Source organism: Lactuca virosa, chromosome 2 (genome assembly GCF_052849685.1).
Source record: "Lactuca virosa cultivar CGN04683 chromosome 2, Lactuca_virosa_CGN04683_v6, whole genome shotgun sequence".
NCBI lineage: Eukaryota > Viridiplantae > Streptophyta > Magnoliopsida > Asterales > Asteraceae > Lactuca > Lactuca virosa.
The window spans coordinates 177,888,211-177,906,885 of record NC_136427.1 but is presented as its reverse complement, the minus strand read 5'-3'; the positions used below and the strand labels follow the sequence as shown (position 1 = coordinate 177,906,885).

General features: G+C 38.6%; 1 protein-coding gene across 1 annotated transcript; it reads left to right on the top strand.

Moving 5' to 3' along the window:
• The first annotated feature begins 15,979 nt into the window (after nt 1–15,979).
• LOC145157988 (uncharacterized) lies at nt 15,980–17,053 on the top strand. The gene is made up of 7 exons (XM_079076952.1): nt 15,980–16,049; nt 16,151–16,217; nt 16,291–16,355; nt 16,438–16,590; nt 16,644–16,759; nt 16,851–16,887; nt 16,997–17,053. Exons 1-7 carry the CDS (start codon nt 16,032–16,034, stop codon nt 17,051–17,053), a joined length of 513 nt encoding a protein of 170 aa, XP_078933078.1. The 5' UTR covers nt 15,980–16,031.
• Nucleotides 17,054–18,675: the final 1,622 nt, after the last annotated feature.

Sequence of the window (18,675 nt, the reverse complement as noted above, 5' to 3'; positions counted from 1 at the left end):
TAGAAGGCTCTTTGAAAAATCAGAGTTCCGTTTTCAAAAAGCAACCACTTTGGCTCTGATACCAATTGTTGAGAGAAAAACTTGGAGACACACTTGAACAAAAGTTAGAACAAGTATAATGCGGAATAGTTAATCTCAAAGGATCTAAAAGCTCAACAATAATATAGTTAGATAGTTAGAGAGTTAGTTGCGGAAATGTAAAGGAATGGAAATGACAGCAATTGTTATATCAAGAAGACACTTAAGCTGATTCATAACAAGGAATGCATTCACTCCAAGTTAATAAGGAAGATCAAGCTTAGTGATTAAGTCTTAAAGACTTGCTCTGAAGAGGGATTATGATCAGCAGGATTATGATAAGATTTAAGTAAGAAGATATGAGTGAAGAAAGATAAGAGAGATAACTTCAGAATGTGTATTCAGATAGAATTCATAAGTTATCGGTTCCTTTTCTTATCTCTGTGAATACAAAGAGAGTAAGTCTCTATTTATAGAGACTTAGAAACTACACTAGATTACAACTCTATAAGCAGTCGTGCAAGGCATACTGGATAATAGAGTGTATTACATAAAAGACAAATAACGTAATCTAGCTAAGTTGACTGCGGTAGCTGACTCAGGTTGCTGATGCGGTTGCTGATGAACAAGATTGACTCCGGGTGCTAAAGCGGTTGCGGTAGAAAGATGGTTGCAGTAGCTGAGTTCAAGAGGGTCACTTTTATGATTCAACACCAAGTACATGGTAGGGGACATCTCTCAACTGTACAACACTCAGGAGTTTAAGTGAGAGTATGTGTCCTTTGCAGGAAAGGAAGAATGGAGAGGATCACAAATGGGGTTTATGCTTAAAGATGTGAAGAATTTTCGGATCTGTTCTGAGATTGGAACAAAGCTAAGGCTGAATTCATTGCTGCTTGCGTCTTCAATTGCTCACTTTCGGTTTGAATTCTTCCGATACTCCTGAGTTTTTCTTAAAATGATTCGTTTCAAAGACAAATTTCTCTTAATTTTGCGCATTTATTTTATTTCTTCCCCGTGCTCAATTTAGGGGGGGGGGGGGGGGGAGAAATCAAAATACAAAAAAATTAGAAAAATCAAAAATTTAAAAAAATTACATTTTTTGTAGTTTACTTTTATTTTTGGTTAAATTTGTTCATATTTTCTTATATGCACAAATTTAGGGGGAGAATTAAAAAAAACAAAACAAAACAAAACAAAACAAAAAAAATTATAAAATTTCAAAAATACAAAAATATTTTCATTTATGTTTTTATTTCTTTTTCAGAAAAATCAAAAATCCAAAAAATAGTGTTTTTGAGCGTATTTTACTTCTATTTTTATTTCTTAGTGTGCTAAGTTTACTTTTATTTTTTATGTTTATCTCAAAAAATTTCATTTGTCTTGTAAAGTGAATTCAGGAGAAGATGAGATTCAACGAGATTGTATCGAAATATTCTGAGCAAGGAGAAGAAACCTGAAAATGGAAAGGAATTGACGGTCATTACACTTCACACTACTTTCACAAGGAATTGACGGAATATTCAAATGCGAGTGATAGACTCTTCTATATTGAGACATATACCAGTCTTAATAGGAGTCTTCACATCAAATGTTAATTATCAAAGGTCATTTTCACCATGACCAATGTGAAACACCAAACCATTCTTTACCCATATCTAAAATTTTCTCCATCAAATCACTTCCACGTACCGGTACCCCTTGAGGTTCAAGTATAAAACAACTCGGTTGACGGTTGCCAAAAAGTCTATGTTTATGATCTTAGATGTTGTTGTCACCATGACTCTAAGTGAAACCCAAAATCCAAAACCATTTAATTCTGAATTGACGGTGAACATTTTTAATGTTCTAGATTTCTCCCATGAATTGACGGATAATGGCTCATACCTGGTGTGACATTGTACAAAATGCCAATCAGGCAGCTTCTTTCTAAAGAATTGTCGTATCTAAAGAATTGAAAGACTGAAACTGTACAAATTGTTAGATTGGTCTTGTCAGCTTTCTTTACCTAAGAACTGTCACGACACCATGGCGATTCACCCAACAGGGAAACAGGTATCGCTGAACGTCTCGCCAAGGGGCAAGTTAACTTGTTAACTTGATAACTGTATTGAGATCTATGATTAAGGATATATAGGGGCTAACATCAAAACTAGCCACGAGTAGTTCTCCGATTCCTCTGAGTTCACACATATACTGCGAGAAGTGTCTTTCTGAGCCAAGGATTCATCCTTGAACAACTGTGGTGAGAAGGGTCTTTATGATTCTTTTTGTGATCCACAGGGACTTTTTAGTCACGGTTACTTCTTAAGGCACAACAGTGATCATTCAAGAACTTTCATTCGAAGGAACTAGAAGTGAAGATCATTTTTCAACATTCAATCTTTTAACCCCAGAAGCAAGGTGAAGCTGACTTGAAGATTATGTGACAGATTGCATTGAAGCCTCCTTAATCAATTTGCTGCTATCTTTGAACCTGCTGAAGTGATCCATAAAATTATCTCTCTCTGAAATTCTCTCTGAAGATTCTCAAGCTGAAAGCGCTATCTTTCAAGAATCATTACATCAATCCTCCTCACCCAATGTGCGTTCAATGTCAAATTTTGAAGAAAAGCCCAATTGCTCAAGATGAAGTCATCTATTGAAGATTCATCAAGTTCATCTTGAAGCTGTGAAGAAATCGAAGATTAAAGCTGAATCCAATCTCCAAATGAAGATTGACAAGAAAAGCAAGCTAAATTTTTAGGGGGAGTTTGTTGGGTCAATTAAAAAAGAAAGCTATAAACCAAGGGGGAGATTGTTGGGTCAAAAAATATGGTTTATACTTTGCTTTTCTAGGCTTTAATAGTTTTCGGTCATGTAATATGTGTATGCAGTTGTGTGTTCACGACCCAAGTGGGTGTTTACGGCCGTGAACTGGTTCACGGCTATGACAACCCGGTATTTCAAATCAATATAATGACCTAAGTCAAGTATTGTAATCTACTTTTGATATAATAAAAATAGTGTCAAAAATGAAATGTTCAAAAATATCAATTGGGATGTACCAAGTGGTAGATATTGTAACAAGGTTTTCAGAAATATAAAGAACACTAAAATCCGAGTTATAACGAAGAAGTTATGATAAATCGAAAATCCGCAACAAAACCGGGAAAACACTGTTAAGCATAAAATGCGAAATTCCAATAAAATACTTTTTAGCCTCAGGGATCTAAACGAAAGTTGTAGATATCATTAAACCGTAAACATACATAAAAAGAACGTCCAAATCTGACTTCGTATGAGGAAGTTATGATTTTTCTAAGTTTCGGATTAGCAGTAGACAGCTAAAAACTTGAAATAAAGATCTAGCGATATTTAGCCGATACAACCTAAACGAAAATTGAAGATCTCGACGATAGTAGTACAACGGTGAAAAGATAGACGAAAACGGACGTCGGATGAAGAAGTTATGGATTTTTAACGGACTTTTCCAGTCCCGGCCTGTTAAAAATATAATATTAAAAATAAAATCAAAATTAGCCGACGAAGTTTAAATGAGAGTTGTAGAGTATATTCTCACATTCGCGTGCATATAAAGAACATCGAAAACGGAGCTCGTACTCGAAAGTTACGAAATTTCAAAGATTGGGGCATAAACTTTGAGGCTGGTCCGAAGGGAACGCTTTGCGTTCCTAGGGAACGCCCCACGTTCGTACCCCAGAGCCAGTCCCATCGCACATCAAGTCCGAAGTTTGTAAGCAGTGACGCACGAGGGCTCCGAAACGCGCTGTGTACGAGGGAGCGCCCTGCGCTCCGGAACGCCCAACGTTCTTCGCAGGAACGCCCCGCGTTCGAGGTTCATCCCAGCCCTATATAAAGGGTGCGAGGCTTCCGGGTTTAAGTTGCTGGTTCTCTACTTTCTCTCCCAAATTTTGATACTTCTACCCTCTCGAGACTACCCCGACATCCCGGTTTCATATCCAAGCTCTGACGAAAGTTCGAAGCCCCGACATTCCCGAGAAATTTACGATTTTCCGGTCGAAGTACTGCCCGAGCAAAGCTTCGTTTTCATCAAATCGTCACTTCTACCAGGTGAGTTCATACCCCTATATTTTACATATTTTCTATATTTTAGGGGGGAGAAATACAAGGGCAACACAAGAAAAACTTATGTTAAAAATACAAATCTTTACCTACGGTCTCTAACGTTTCATCTACATTTTGTGTGTAAATGTTAATCACGTAAAACAACGGTATACTAATGTTATACTTTACATGCAAAGTTGGTAATACATCAAGGTTTTCATTCTAATGGAACACACTTTCGAAAAACTATAATAGGTATAGTTTACGAGATATTCATGATACTTTACATACAAGAAACACTATAAAGAGGAAATACTTATATTTACAAGAAAAATGGACTTTTCATACGTAAATCTATTGATACTAACTTATGTGAGACATTTGACTTCACCGTACTTTAAATACGCATTTCAAGTCTTGTATTATAAACCATAATCTCTTGTAGGGAGAGTGTGATACTTGTGTATAGATCTATACGGGACTGACAATCCCGCACCTAAACTGTTAGCTACAGTTAGACCGGCAGGTCTGGGGGTGACAAACGTCATATCATTTCAACGCCTGAAGAACGTTGTTACAGGCAGTCTGGGTCATTAGCACGGTTATAAAACTCACATGAAGTATTAAAATATTTTGATTTAGGGGGCTATTAAGCGCCTTAGTGATTATATATCCACATATAAATCTACTTATACTATTTTAGGAATGGAAAATACTTATACATTTCGTTTTTTTTGAAGTTTTAAAACTACTACACATTTATGGAAAATATTGGATTTTCTAGAAACAAACTCAGTTATTTATACAGAAAGGCATACAATTCTAAAACAAAAACGCTTATGAACTCACCAACTTAATTGTTGACACTTTTTCAAAACTACTTGTATTTCTCAGGGATTCAGTAATACAGGTAAACAATAGCTTTTGGGGAAGGGACGCTAAGGCGTCAATTTCAAACTTATTATATCATTATAATGTAATTTCTTTTGAAACATGTATTACAATCAACAATGTAACTTATTAAATTATATTTATGATGGTTGTGTTTGCTTTCTTTACTATTTACTCAACTGTTATGATACTACATGAAGTCATCCGCCCTCGAACGATTCTGCCATTCTGGTTTGGGGGTGTGACAGATTGGTATTAGAGCATTGTTTATAGTGAACTAAGTATATAGAACTGCATAAGATATACAAACTATAAATGCAAAAAGGGACTAAAACTCTCTGACTAATCATTTTCTCACAAACTATACTTTACTAAATTAAAATGTTAATAAAAGTATAAATACATGCATGCACAATAGTTTAATGTCATAGTTAGAACTATATGAAAGTATTAAGACAAGTTGGACACTATGATTAAGCCTCGGAGTACGTAATCAGATCAAGGATGAATATAGCCTGATCAACTATATTTATCCGAGATATGACCAACGTATGTCGAGGAATAGTCGTAGTGAGCAACAAGTCAAAAACTTACCAAAGTAACACTAGAATCAAACTTTCAAATTTAAATACTATAAGAGTATCTTGTGACACTATAAGAACTGTAATAAACATGTAAACCTCGATATTTCGTTATAACTAGAAATTGTCAAATAAATAGGAGGACTCGGTTTAGGCCCTAACGTAAAATTTTCTTTTTACACTCAAAATTTCATATACCCGGGGATCGCTACTAACCTAACCAGGGCAATGGAGGCTGGATCGAGGAAGATCCAGAAGAGGATCCCGAAGAGATTATCGAGGAGGATCCAGAAGAGGATCCAGACGAGATTTTCGAGGAGGACCTAGAAGAGGATCCCGAAGAGGAAGAAGAGGAAGAAGGGGAAGAAGAGGAAGAATCTGATGGGGGCACTGACTCGGAACCGGAGGTCTACAATCCTCCCTAGGAAGCACCAAACCCCCGATGGAACTTTCAGGGCCCGGCGCCCCGCTGGGCTGTAGATCTGAAACAATGGAGTCAGGAACAAGGACAGCGCCCACCCTACAGCATGGGACAAGGATTTTATAACATCAGTAACGGGGGTCCGGCTGACAGAGCACTCCCTGTTATGGTTCGTTGCATCGCCAACCAAGGAGAGCAAGCTAAAGTGAATGCCAACCAGATCATGGACGTTGGTGCCACCGCCCAAGTCACGGCAGTACGCCTTCGTCGCCTGGACGAAGATCATGAGCAAACAATAGAGCACACATTTTCCCTTCAGAAAGACATTACCGCTGCTAAAGCCGAGGTGAGGGAGTTCCGGAAAAGCCAAGCCGCAATGGAGAGGCGCGTCATCGAGGCTGAACATCAAGTAGCTCAAGTTCGGACCTCCATGACCACATACCATGGTTCGCAGCGTACCACCCGTTCGGAGTAGAGCGCGTACTACTTGCACTATGTATAGACTTATCGATTATGCGTTAGTGCTACTCTTTCTTTATGTATGTAAAACCGACGGATTGTGAGTACGCAATTCGGGGGTCTGAATGCTGTTAAATTTTCCCATTTTCATTGATGTACTCTAGACTTGTGTTAAGGTCAAAATTTTCCCGATCGACGTATCAAATATTAATATCAATGAAATTGACACGCAATTATTACTTCATTGGTATTTCATTTAGTTCTTAAAATGTTAATCATGTACTTATTGTTGTAAGTTTCCATTTTCATAATTAACTTACAATTCGGTAAAGTTCGGAATGTAAAGCATATAATACTAAGAACTCTCCATAACCATTTCTGAAGACTTATCAAAAACTCGTCTTTTAATTTATGGCAGAATCATGCCACTAAGAAGAAATCCCCGACGCATCAATACTACAGGACCACCACCACCTCCTCCGCCACCACCACCTCCATCGATGGACAGTGCTGTTTTTCAGGCTGCTGTAACAGCTGCCGTGACAGCAGCAATGACACAAATGAGTAACAACGGGTCGGGAGGAGGAATAAATAGCTCTACTAATGGTCAGCACCAAGGTCGTTCCGGGGAATGCACTTAAAAGGACTTCACCAACAACAAACCCATATCCTTTAATGGGACTGGAGGAGTTATGACTCTATCCCAATGGATAGAGAAAACGGAAGCAGTATTCGAGATCTGCTCATGCCAAGAAGGGAGCAAAGTAAAATTTGCTGCCTGTACTTTCTCCGAACGAGCCCTAACGTGGTGGAATGGCCACGTCAAGTCACTAACTCTGGTAGTGGCTAACTCCATGGGATGGGAAAACCTGAAACAAATGCTCATGCAAGAGTACTCCCCTAGAGGCGAAGTACAGAAGCTCGAGCAAGAGCTTTGGGGCCTTACTATGGTAGGCTCGGACATCACAACCTATACCAATAGGTTCAGTGACTTAGCAATACTTTGCCCGGGATTGGTTGCTCTAGAGAGCAAGAAGATCGAGAGGTATATCTGGGGACTATCACCCCAAATTCAAGTAAGTGTACTAGCTTCCAAGCCAGTTACTTTCGATAGTGCCAAACAACTGGCACAATCCCTCGTTGACCATGGTGTCTGCCAAGGATTCATGACTGCTGTTCCGAAACAACCCATAAAGAGCAACAACAACAACAACAACAACAATACCAACAACAACAACAAGAAGAAGTTTTGGAACAAAAGGAAGGGTCAATCTTCGCAAGAACCTTCCAAGAAACAACAGATAGTGGCAGTCCATGCCGCTACTACTCCCACCACTGTTCTTGTTACCCCTACACCAGCGAAGCAATATGCTGGAAACCTACCAAAGTGCAACAAATGCAATTTCCATCACAACGGAAATTGTATGGAGATGCACTGTAATAACTGCAACAGGAAAGGGCACACTGCCCGTTTCTGTAAGGCACCGGCGCGACCAATCACCCAAGTTGCTGGAGTCGGTGTGGGCCAGGCGTGTTATGGGTGTGGTGAAGCTGGGAACTACAAGAGAGATTTCCCTAAGTCAAGGAATGCTGGCGGCGTAGGAAGAGTGCTGACAATAGGGCAGAGCAAGGCAATAGCCGACCCCACGGTGGTTACAGGTACGTTTCTTCTCAACAACACTTATGCATGCATACTCTTTGATTGTGGTGCGGAGAGGAGTTTCGTGAGCCATGAATTCAAACACTTGCTTAAACAAAAACCCCAATCACTCAATAAGATATTTATAGTAGAAATGGAAAACGGTAAAACAGAAAGTACAAATGATATGTACGTAAACTGCACACTAGCTCTAAATGAACACTCTTTCCAGATTGATCTAATACTGATCACTATAAGAAGCTTTGATGTCATCATCGGTATGGACTGGTTAAGCCTTCACCATGCCGATATACTTTGTCACGAAAGGGTCGTTCGCCTTAATCTGCCAAATGGCGAAACTCTTATCATTTATGGGGATAAAACCGGTACCAATTTACAAATCATCTCTTGCGTCAAAGCCCAAAAATACCTGCGCAAGGAATACCATGCTTTCTTAGCCCACGTGGTAGATAAGGAAAAAGAAACGAAAGATATCAAAGACATTCCAGAAGTCTGCGATTTCCCCGACGTTTTCCCTGAAGATCTTCCAGGAGTTCCACCAGAACGTCAAGTCGAGTTCAGAATCGACTTGATTCCCGGAGCTACCCCAGTAGCAAAATCGCCGTACCGTCTAGCCCCGGCGGAGATGCAGGAATTATCCAGCCAACTAAACGAGCTACTCAATAAAGGATTCATCAGGCCGAGCTTCTCACCTTGGGAGCACCAGTCCTATTCGTAAAGAAGAAGGATTGATCCTTTCGCATATGCATCGACTACCGAGAACTAAACAAGCTCACAATCAAGAACTGATATCCCCCACCGCGCATAGACGATCTGTTTGACCAACTCCAAGGAGCAAGCTACTTCTCAAATATCGATTTAAGACCTGGGTATCATCAACTGCGAGTCCTGGAAGGAGATGTTCCCAAGACGGCCTTCCGAACTCGTTATGGTCACTACGAGTTTGTAGTGATGCCCTTTGGATTAACAAATGCACCGGCGGTGTTCATGGACTTAATGAACCGAGTATGTCATTCTTTCCTGGACAAATTTGTGATCATGTTCATAGATGATATACTCATCTATTCGAAGAGTAAAGAAGAACATAGTCAACACCTCCAGCAGGTCCTGGAAACATTAAGGGCAGAGAAGTAATACGCAAAATTCTCAAAGTGCGAATTTTGGATTCGGAAAGTAAATTTCCTTGGTCATGTGGTCAGCAAAGAAGGGATACACGTGGACCCTTCCAAAATCAAGGCAATCAAGAACTGGTCAGCTCCAAGAACTCCAACGGAAATCCGACAATTCTTGGGCCTTGCTGGCTATTACCGAAGATTCATATAAAACTTCTCAAAGATTACCAAACCACTTACCGCCCTGACTCAGAAGGGTGTAACCTACAACTGGGGAGAAAAGCAAGACGTTGCGTTCCAAACACTGAAACAAGCCATGTGCAGCGCACCTATATTATCTTTGCCAGAAGGAACAGAAGACTTTGTGATCTACTGCGACGCATCAAACCAAGGTCTTGGGTGTGTTCTAATGCAACGAGGAAAGGTCATCGCATACGCCTCGAGACAACTCAAAACGCACGAAGTCAACTACACTACCCACGACCTCGAACTGGGAGCAGTCGTTTTCGCCCTAAAGATCTGGAGACACTATCTCTACGACACGAAATGCACAATCTTCACCGATCATAAGAGCCTTCAGCACATTCTCATCCAAAAAGAACTCAACATGAGACAGAGACGATGGGTTGAACTACTGAGTGATTACGAATGCGAGATTCGTTATCATCTGGGAAAGGCTAATGTAGTAGCTGATGCTCTTAGTCGAAAGGAATACTCAGGCCGCCGAGTGAAATCCTTAACCATGACGATCCATTCACACTTGTCCATGCAAATCAAGGAAGCTCAAATGGAAGCCTTGAAAATAGAAAACGTGGCTGGCGAAGCCTTAAGAGGAATGGATAAAAATCTTGAAGTCAAGGGGACGGAGTTCGTTACTTCATGAATCGAATCTGGACACCGAAGTTTGGTGGGTTCAGAGACGTTGTCATGAATGAGGCTCATAAGACTCGATACTCCGTGCATCCCGGTTCAGACAAGATGTATCTGGACCTCAAGAAATTGTATTGGTGGCCGAACATGAAAGCCGAAATTGTTGCCTATATAGGCAAGTGTCTGACTTGCGCCAAAGTCAAAATAGAGTACCAAAAGCCCTCGGGATTGCTACAACAACCTGAAATACCTGAGTGGAAGTGGGAGCGGATAACCATGGATTTCATAACCAAGTTACCCAAAACCGCGGGTGGACTTGACACCATCTGGGTGATCGTCGACAGATTAACCAAATCCGCGCACTTCCTACCAATAAAGGAAACTGACAAGATGGAGAAACTAGCTCGAACATACATCAAGGAGATTGTGCGACTGCATGGTGTACCAATATCCATTATCTCTGACAGAGATAGTAGATTCACCTCATGGTTCTGGCAGTCACTATAAAAATCTTTAGGGACGAGACTAGACATGAGTACCGCTTACCATCCACAAACCGACGGTCAGAGTGAGAGGACGATTCAAACTTTGGAAGATATGCTAAGAGCTTGTGTGATTGATTTTGGTAAGGCATGGGATACATATTTACCACTAGTCGAGTTCTCGTACAACAATAGCTATCACACTAGCATCAAGGTTGCTCCATTCGAAGCCCTCTATGGCCGCAAGTGCAGATCACCTCTGTGCTTGGCTGAAGTGGGTGACACGCAACTATCTAGAGGACAAGTACCTGACAGCACTCTCACGGGCCCGAAAATCATAAGAGAAACAACCGAGAGGATTGTCCAAATCCGGGAACGACTAAAAGCTTCAAGAGACAGACAAAAGAGTTATGCAGACAAAAGACGGAAGCCCTTGGAATTTCAGGTTGGGGACCGGGTACTATTAAAGGTCTCACCCTGGAAGGGATTAATACGTTTTGGAAAACGTGGGAAACTAAATCCAAGGTATATCGAACCATTCGAGATCCTTGCCAGGATCGGCCCGGTACTATACAAGCTTCGATTACCGCAGGAACTCAATAACGTACATCCTACCTTTCATGTGTTAAACTTAAAGAAGTGTTTGTCCGATGAGACCCTCGTCGTCCCTCTGGATGAAATTGAAATCAACGAGAGTATCCATTTCGTAGAAGAGCCATTAGAAATCATGGATAGGGAAATTAAAAGAACAAAACAAAGTCGCATACCCATTGTGAAGGTCCGATGGAATGCCAAGCGAGGACCAGAATACACCTGGGAGCGCGAAGACCAGATGAAACAAAAGTACCCGCATCTTTTCCCTAGTCCACAAATACTTATCTTAGAATAAATTTCGGGACGAAATTCCCTCTAACGGGGGGATGATGTGACAACCCGGTATTTCAAATCAATGTAATGACCTAAGTCAAGTATTGTAATCTACTTTTGATATAATAAAAATAGTGTCAAAAATGAAATGTTCAAAAATCTCAATTGGGATGTACCAAGTGGTAGATATCGTAACAAGGTTTTCAGAAATATAAAGAACACTAAAATCCGAGTTATAACGAAGAAGTTATGACCAATCGAAAATCCGCAACAAAACCGGGAAAACGCTGTTAAGCATAAAATGCGAAATTCCAATAAAATACTTTTTAGCCTAAGGGATTTAAATGAAATTTGTAGATATCATTAAACCGTAAACATACATAAAAAGAACGTCCAAATCTGACTTTGTATGAAAATTATGATTTTTCTAAGTTTCGGATTAGCATTAGACAGCTAAAAACTCGAAATAAAGATCGAGCGATATTTAGCCAACACAACCTAAATGAAAATTGAAGATATCAATGATAGTAGTACAACGGTGAAAAGACAGACAAAAACGGACGTCGGATGAAGAAGTTATGGATTTTTAACGGACTTTTCAGGTCCCGGCCTGTTAAAAATATAATATTAAAAATAAATTCGAAATTAGCCGACGAAGTCTAAACAAGAGTTGTAGAGTATATTCTCACCTTCGCGTGCATATAAAGAACGTCGAAAACAGAGCTCGTACGAGAAAGTTACGAAATTTCAAAGATTGGGGCACAAACTTCGAGGCTGGTCCGAAGGGAACGCCCCGCGTTCTTACCCAAGAGCCAGTCCCATCACACATCAAGTCCGAAGTTCGTAAGCAGTGACACACGAGGGCTCTGGAACACGCTGCGTACGAGGGAGCACCCTGTGCTCCGAAACGCCCTACGTTCTTCGCAGGAACGCCCCGCGTTCGAGGTTCATCCCAGCCCTATATAAAGGGTGCAAGGCTTCCGGGTTTAAGTTGCTAGTTCACTACTTTCTCTCCCAAATTTCATACTTCTACCCTCTCGAGAATACCCCAACATCCCGGTTTCATATCCAAGCTCTGACGGAAGTTCGAAGCCCCGAGATTCCCGAGAAATTTACCACTTTCCGGTCGAAGTGCTGCCCGAGCAAAGCTTCGTTTTCATCAAATCGTCACTTCTACCAGGTGAGTTCATACCCCTATATTTCACGTCTTTTCTATATTTTAGGGGGAGAAATACAAGGGCAACACAAGAAAAACTTATGTTAAAAATACAAATCTTTACCTACGGTCTCTAACATTTCATTTACATTTTGTGTATAAATGTTAATCACGTAAAACAACGTTATACTAATGTTATACTTTACATGCAAAGTTGGTAATACATCAAGGTTTTCATTCTAATGGAACACACTTTCGAAAAACTATAATAGGTATAGTTTACGAGATATTCATGATACTTTACATACAATAAACACTATAAAGAGGAAATACTTATAATTACAAGAAAAATGGATTTTTCATACGTAAATCTATTGATACTAACTTATGTGAGACATTTGACTTCACCGTACTTTAAATACGCATTTCAAGTCCTGTATTATAAACCATAATCTCTTGTAGGGAGAGTGTGATACTTGTGTATAGATCTATACGGGACTGACAATCCCGCACCTAAACTGTTAGCTACAGTTAGACCGGCAGGTCTGGGGGTGACAAACGTCATATCATTTCAACGCCTGAAGAACGTTGTTACAGGCAATCTGGGTCATTAGCACGGTTATAAAACTCACATGAAGTATTAAAATATTTTGATTTAGGGGGCTATTAAGTGCCTTAGTGATTATATATCCACATATAAATATACTTACACTATTTTAGGAATGGAAAATACTTATGCATTTCGGTTTTTTTTGAACTTTTAAAACTACTACACATTTATGGAAAATATTGGATTTTCTAGAAACAAACTCAGTTATTTATACAGAAAGGCATACAATTCTAATACAAAAACGCTTATGAACTCACCAACTTAATTGTTGACACTTTTTCAAAACTACTTGTATTTCTCAGGGATTCAGTAATACAGGTAAACAACAACTTTTGGGGAAGGGACGCTAAGGCGTCAATTTCAAACTTATTATATCATCATAATGTAATTTCTTTTGAAACATGTATTACAATCAACAATGTAACTTAATAAATTATATTTATGATGGTTGTGTTTGCTTTCTTTACTATTTACTCAACTGTTATGATACTACATGAAGTCATCCGCCCTCGAACGATTCCGCTGTTCTGGTTTGGGGGTGTAACAACGGCCGTGAACCTGTTCACGGCCCATGTTCCATATAAATAGATGTCACAGTGTTAAGTGTACACGGCTAGACAAGGAGGGCCTAGAGGAGAGATATAGTGGAGAACATATTGTAGAGAGAGAGAAAGTTAGAGAGAAGAAGAGTGTGTGTGAGAGAATCTTATGTGTTGGAGCATCAATCTTATTGAATACATCATAGATTCATCTTCTTCTTCTTCTCCTTCTTCTCTGTTTTGATCTAGCATCATCCAATTGATTGGGATTCCGCACCATCAATTGGATCTGATTGGTACACAAGCAGATTTGGGACTTACAAAAGGAAAACAAGCCATCCATGTTTCAATAACATAAACATTTCCAACATCTGATTATACAAATGCCCTACAATTGGGACTTTCAATTTGGTTTTACAGCAGTTATAAAATGCCCTTTCATTATGGACTTACCAGCTTACAACATCAACACACCAAGGTTGACACCCCCAAATTCTAACTAAAAGCGGCTTCCAAACATACAAAATGTCAATCATTACTTACTTTCTAGTATGCCTTTACAAAAACATACAAAAGCTTACTCCAACCACCCTAACTAACTATAGTCACTCCCTAACTTCAAAACACAAAAGACCAAGCCAGTAAACAACAATGCAACTATCATCCTGTACCTACCTATTGCCTTCCTTGAATCAGAAACATCTTTCTCACTCTTTGCCACATTACACTTCTCCTGTGACAGCAGGAACTCCACTTTAGCAATCCTTGTCCTCAAAATTTTCATCTTAAACAGATCCTCTTTAGCATCCAGTTTTTGCTTCAGAGAATATAGAAGGGTTTTGTAGTACCCTTCTTCATGTTCATCGTCTTTCCATTCAAAGAAGTTACATTTCTTCAACCTAGTCTGTAAATAGCCGGTCCATTAAAAAATGAAAATGCTTTGATTTAGATAGTAAATAAAGATTAAGGAAATCAGCCGCCTTTAATGTACTAATGAAATGGGTTTGATTCACGATCACACATATTCCTCAAGAAGAAAATAAAATTAGGGTTTTTTTTTTTCAAAATACAAATCTGGCATGATCGGCTTTACAAGAAGAAACACCACAGTCAAACCCTAAAATACGAAGGTATGATGATCAAGATTATTGGGACCTACCAAACTGTTTTGACAATTCCAGAAACGCCTCCCATGGTTTGTTATCTTCCAACACGTTCGTTCTTTAGCTGGAACGCCGCAATCACAAAGCTTTACCCCTTCTCGCACTTGAACACGAGTCACTTGTAGCTGATTCCTTGAAGTGGATGAGCTCGAAGACATTGTTCTTGAGGATGGCAAGAGTCGGTGGAAAGAATTTGACTTTTCAGAAAAGGGGTAAGAAACATTTGAATAATTGTCCGATTCAGGGTTTCAATTAATAAGGGTTGTTGGACAAGTCAGCTTTTTCGACACATCAGTATCCCACGTAAGCTTATTGGACACATCACCCTGCCACATAAGCATTGAAACCGATAAACCGTCTAATTTTTTGGATAATGGTGTAATTAAAAGGTAAAAATGAAGTTTAGTAGTTTAATGTACCAAAAAAAAAAAACTTTAATGACCAAATTTGTCAAATATCAAAACTTTTATGTGCAGTGTCACCTCTCCTATCTGCTCCTCACGTCACCCCCTGCTCGCCGTCGCCTCCCCTGTGAAGCCACCGACCGGAGACCTTCGATAGCCACAACTCCGTCGCACCGAACGCCAGGTTCCATTTTCTTCCTTTTTTCTTCTTTCTTTCTTTCTTTCTTTCTTTCTTTTTTCTATGTACTTGCCACTTGATGTTGTTCATCGATTTCATTTTATCCTTCTTTTCCCGTGATTTCCTTCTTCTCATACGAAATTTCTGTAGTGTTTTTATAATATCAATCGGCAAGTTCAAGTTCTTCTCTGGAATTCTTTTAGGTGATTTCTTACTTTTACTGATAATTGATTTGCTACTTGTTTGCTTCTACTGATTTGCCAATTGTGTTTGCTGTTCAAATGTATGAAGTCTGATGGTGTTCTCTAAAAAAAGGGAATGTGTATGCAGGCAAGCTGTTTGATGAAATAGTACTTTATTAATATGCATGTTTTCTTATGATGCTTATACGTAAAAGAGAAGCCCCTTTTGGTCATTTTGCTAATCACTCCTTCTCTTTTCTATCTTGAATAGCTTTGTGTTGAGCGATAATGGCGAAAGGATCAAAGGGTCAGAGCAGTAACAAGAAAACCCCTCAGAAATCACTATCTACTTTTTCAGACTCTGACATGGATGACGAAATTGATGTTTGTAAGTTTATCAATCTTTCTCTCAACCAGTATGTATGTGTGCATTGCATTTTCCAATTCCATTTATGATTCTTTTGTACTTTTATTTCAATTCATAAGCAGAAAGATATAGTTCCATTAGACCTAGATGATGATGAAGATGATGAGGATGACACATTAGCTGCAAAAAGTAAGATCAATGGACCGATTTTAGTTTTGAATGTCTCATACTTCTTTCTAATTTTGTTTTCTTAAATCCTAAGGGCATTCAGTTCTTGATCACCCTGTTCTTGCTCGCCTTGTGGAGATTAAGAACTTGTTAGACAAGGTTAGTGTGTAAAAATTACCATTCTACCCCTTGTGTATATTCATAAAAATAACAAGTCTAGTCTATTTCCCTATCATTGCAGATGAAACCACTTGATGAAAATCTATCATTTGAGGTTGAAGATTATCTCAAAACACATGTTTCTAATTCCACAACAATAAATGAGATGATGATTTACCAAAGAGAGATGACATTGGAGAAAGGCGAAGAAAGCATGAAACATGGGTTCTTGCTAGTGCTGGAATCCATTCTGATGATGATATGAAAAATGACGAAAATACCCTTAAGGCTAATGGAGTTGATGATGTCTCAAATGAAGATGGTGAAACAGAGACGGATCTTTTCAAAGAAACCAAAATAAAAGGTGATGCCAAATTAGCTGCTAAAGCACAAAAGTATTCTAGGTATTTAATGAAATTATATTATTATTTTTTTTGGTTGATATTATAAATTTGTAAAAGCATAATTGGATTTTATTTTATTTTTGTTTTGTAGAACAACTGCTACAGCGGTTGCAATGCCAGAAACTTTGGTTGATGGGAATTATTTCTATTATTACTATATTCATGACATTTATGATTATTTAAATAATATAATATATTTCTTTGATAAAAATCTTAATTGTTTTTGATTTTGTACAGATGGAGAAGAACAGAGAGTTGACTCGTAAACGCAACAAAGATTTAAAAAATCCATGAAAGAAATACAAGGTATGTGGAATATTATTAATAGCAACATACTTAAATTTCTTGCCAATATATGAAAATCTAGGGACTAAACCTGCCAATATATGAAAGTCCTGTGGCCAAAGTCTAAAACCCAAAACACTATACAAAAGTCTAGGGACCAAACCTGCCAATATCTAAAGTCTTGTGGTGAAAGTTTTAAACCTAAAAATTCTAGGGACCAAACCTGCTAATATACAAAACTGTTGTGGCCAAAATAAGAAAGCTAAAAGTATACTATTCATTTGTTGATATACGAAGGTTTAGGGACCAAACATGCCAATATACAAAAGTCTTCCAGTGAAAGTTTGAAACCCAAAATTTATAGGGACCAAACATGCCAATTTACAAAATTGTTGTGGCCAAAATATGAAAGCTAAAAGTATACTATTCATTGGTTAATATACGAAAGTCCAGGGACCAAACTTGACAATATACAAAAGTCCTGTAGTGAAAGTTTTAAACCCAAAAATTCTAGGGATCAAACCTGCCAATTTACCAAATTGTTGTGGCCAAAGTTTAAAAAGCTATAAGTATACTATCCATTTGTTAATATACAAAAGTCCAGGGACCAAACATGCCAATATACAAAAGTCTTCTGGTGAATGTTTGAAACCCAAAATTTATAGGGACCAAACCTGCCAATATCCAAAATTGTTGTGGCCAAAGTTTGAAAGCTAAAACTATACTAATTTTGTAACACAAGAAGAAAGAAGTTTATAATACTCTCAGCCGTAGGGTCTGGTATTAATAATACTCTCAGCCGAAGTATTAGATTCAAGCGTTGACCATTTTTTTTATACTTTTAATTTAAGGTAATGTGATGAAAATGAAATTACCACAAATTTTGTTGTTAGATGTGTTTTTAAATTGTTAAAGTGTTAGATTGAAATGGTGAAAGTATTTTGAAGTGACATTATTTGATGAATCTTCATTGGTTTTGTGGTGTGATGGAAAAAGATGCTTCATTATAATCTTAAAGATAATTAAAATGGTTATAATAAATCAGAAACACAATGTGAGATTGATTTATTAGGAGCTTGACTTGTGTTGAAGTGGCCTCTTTGATGTCATTTTGTGTTCACTTCAAAATCATGACTTGTTTAATTTAGACTTAGGGGTTGTTGAATATATCTAGGGATGTCAACGGGGGCAAACAGGACGGGGAGTGCATTCCCCGCCCCCGCCCCCGAATCCCCTTTATTACCCCCGCCCCCGTTCCCCCGCTCCCGATTGATTTTGGGTCATTTTTTTGGGCTAAAAGAAGTTATTTAGGCTAAAAGAAGCAATTTTTTAAGTAACAAATAATTATTTATAGCAGAATTTTACATGTTAAAAATAAAAAAGTTATGGCATTTTAAAAACATTATACTAACAACTTAAAAACATATTTTTTGATAAATTTTGGAAGCTCAAAATCATGTTATTGTTTATTATATTTGTATAATTAATATATGTGTAATTTATTAACAGGGTCCCCATGGGGGTTTCGGGACGGGATTGCCTATCCCCGCCCTCACCCACGAAATTAAAACGGGGGTTAACCTTGCCCCCGCCCCCGATTTTTTTTAAAAAAATCCCCCAAACGGGACGGG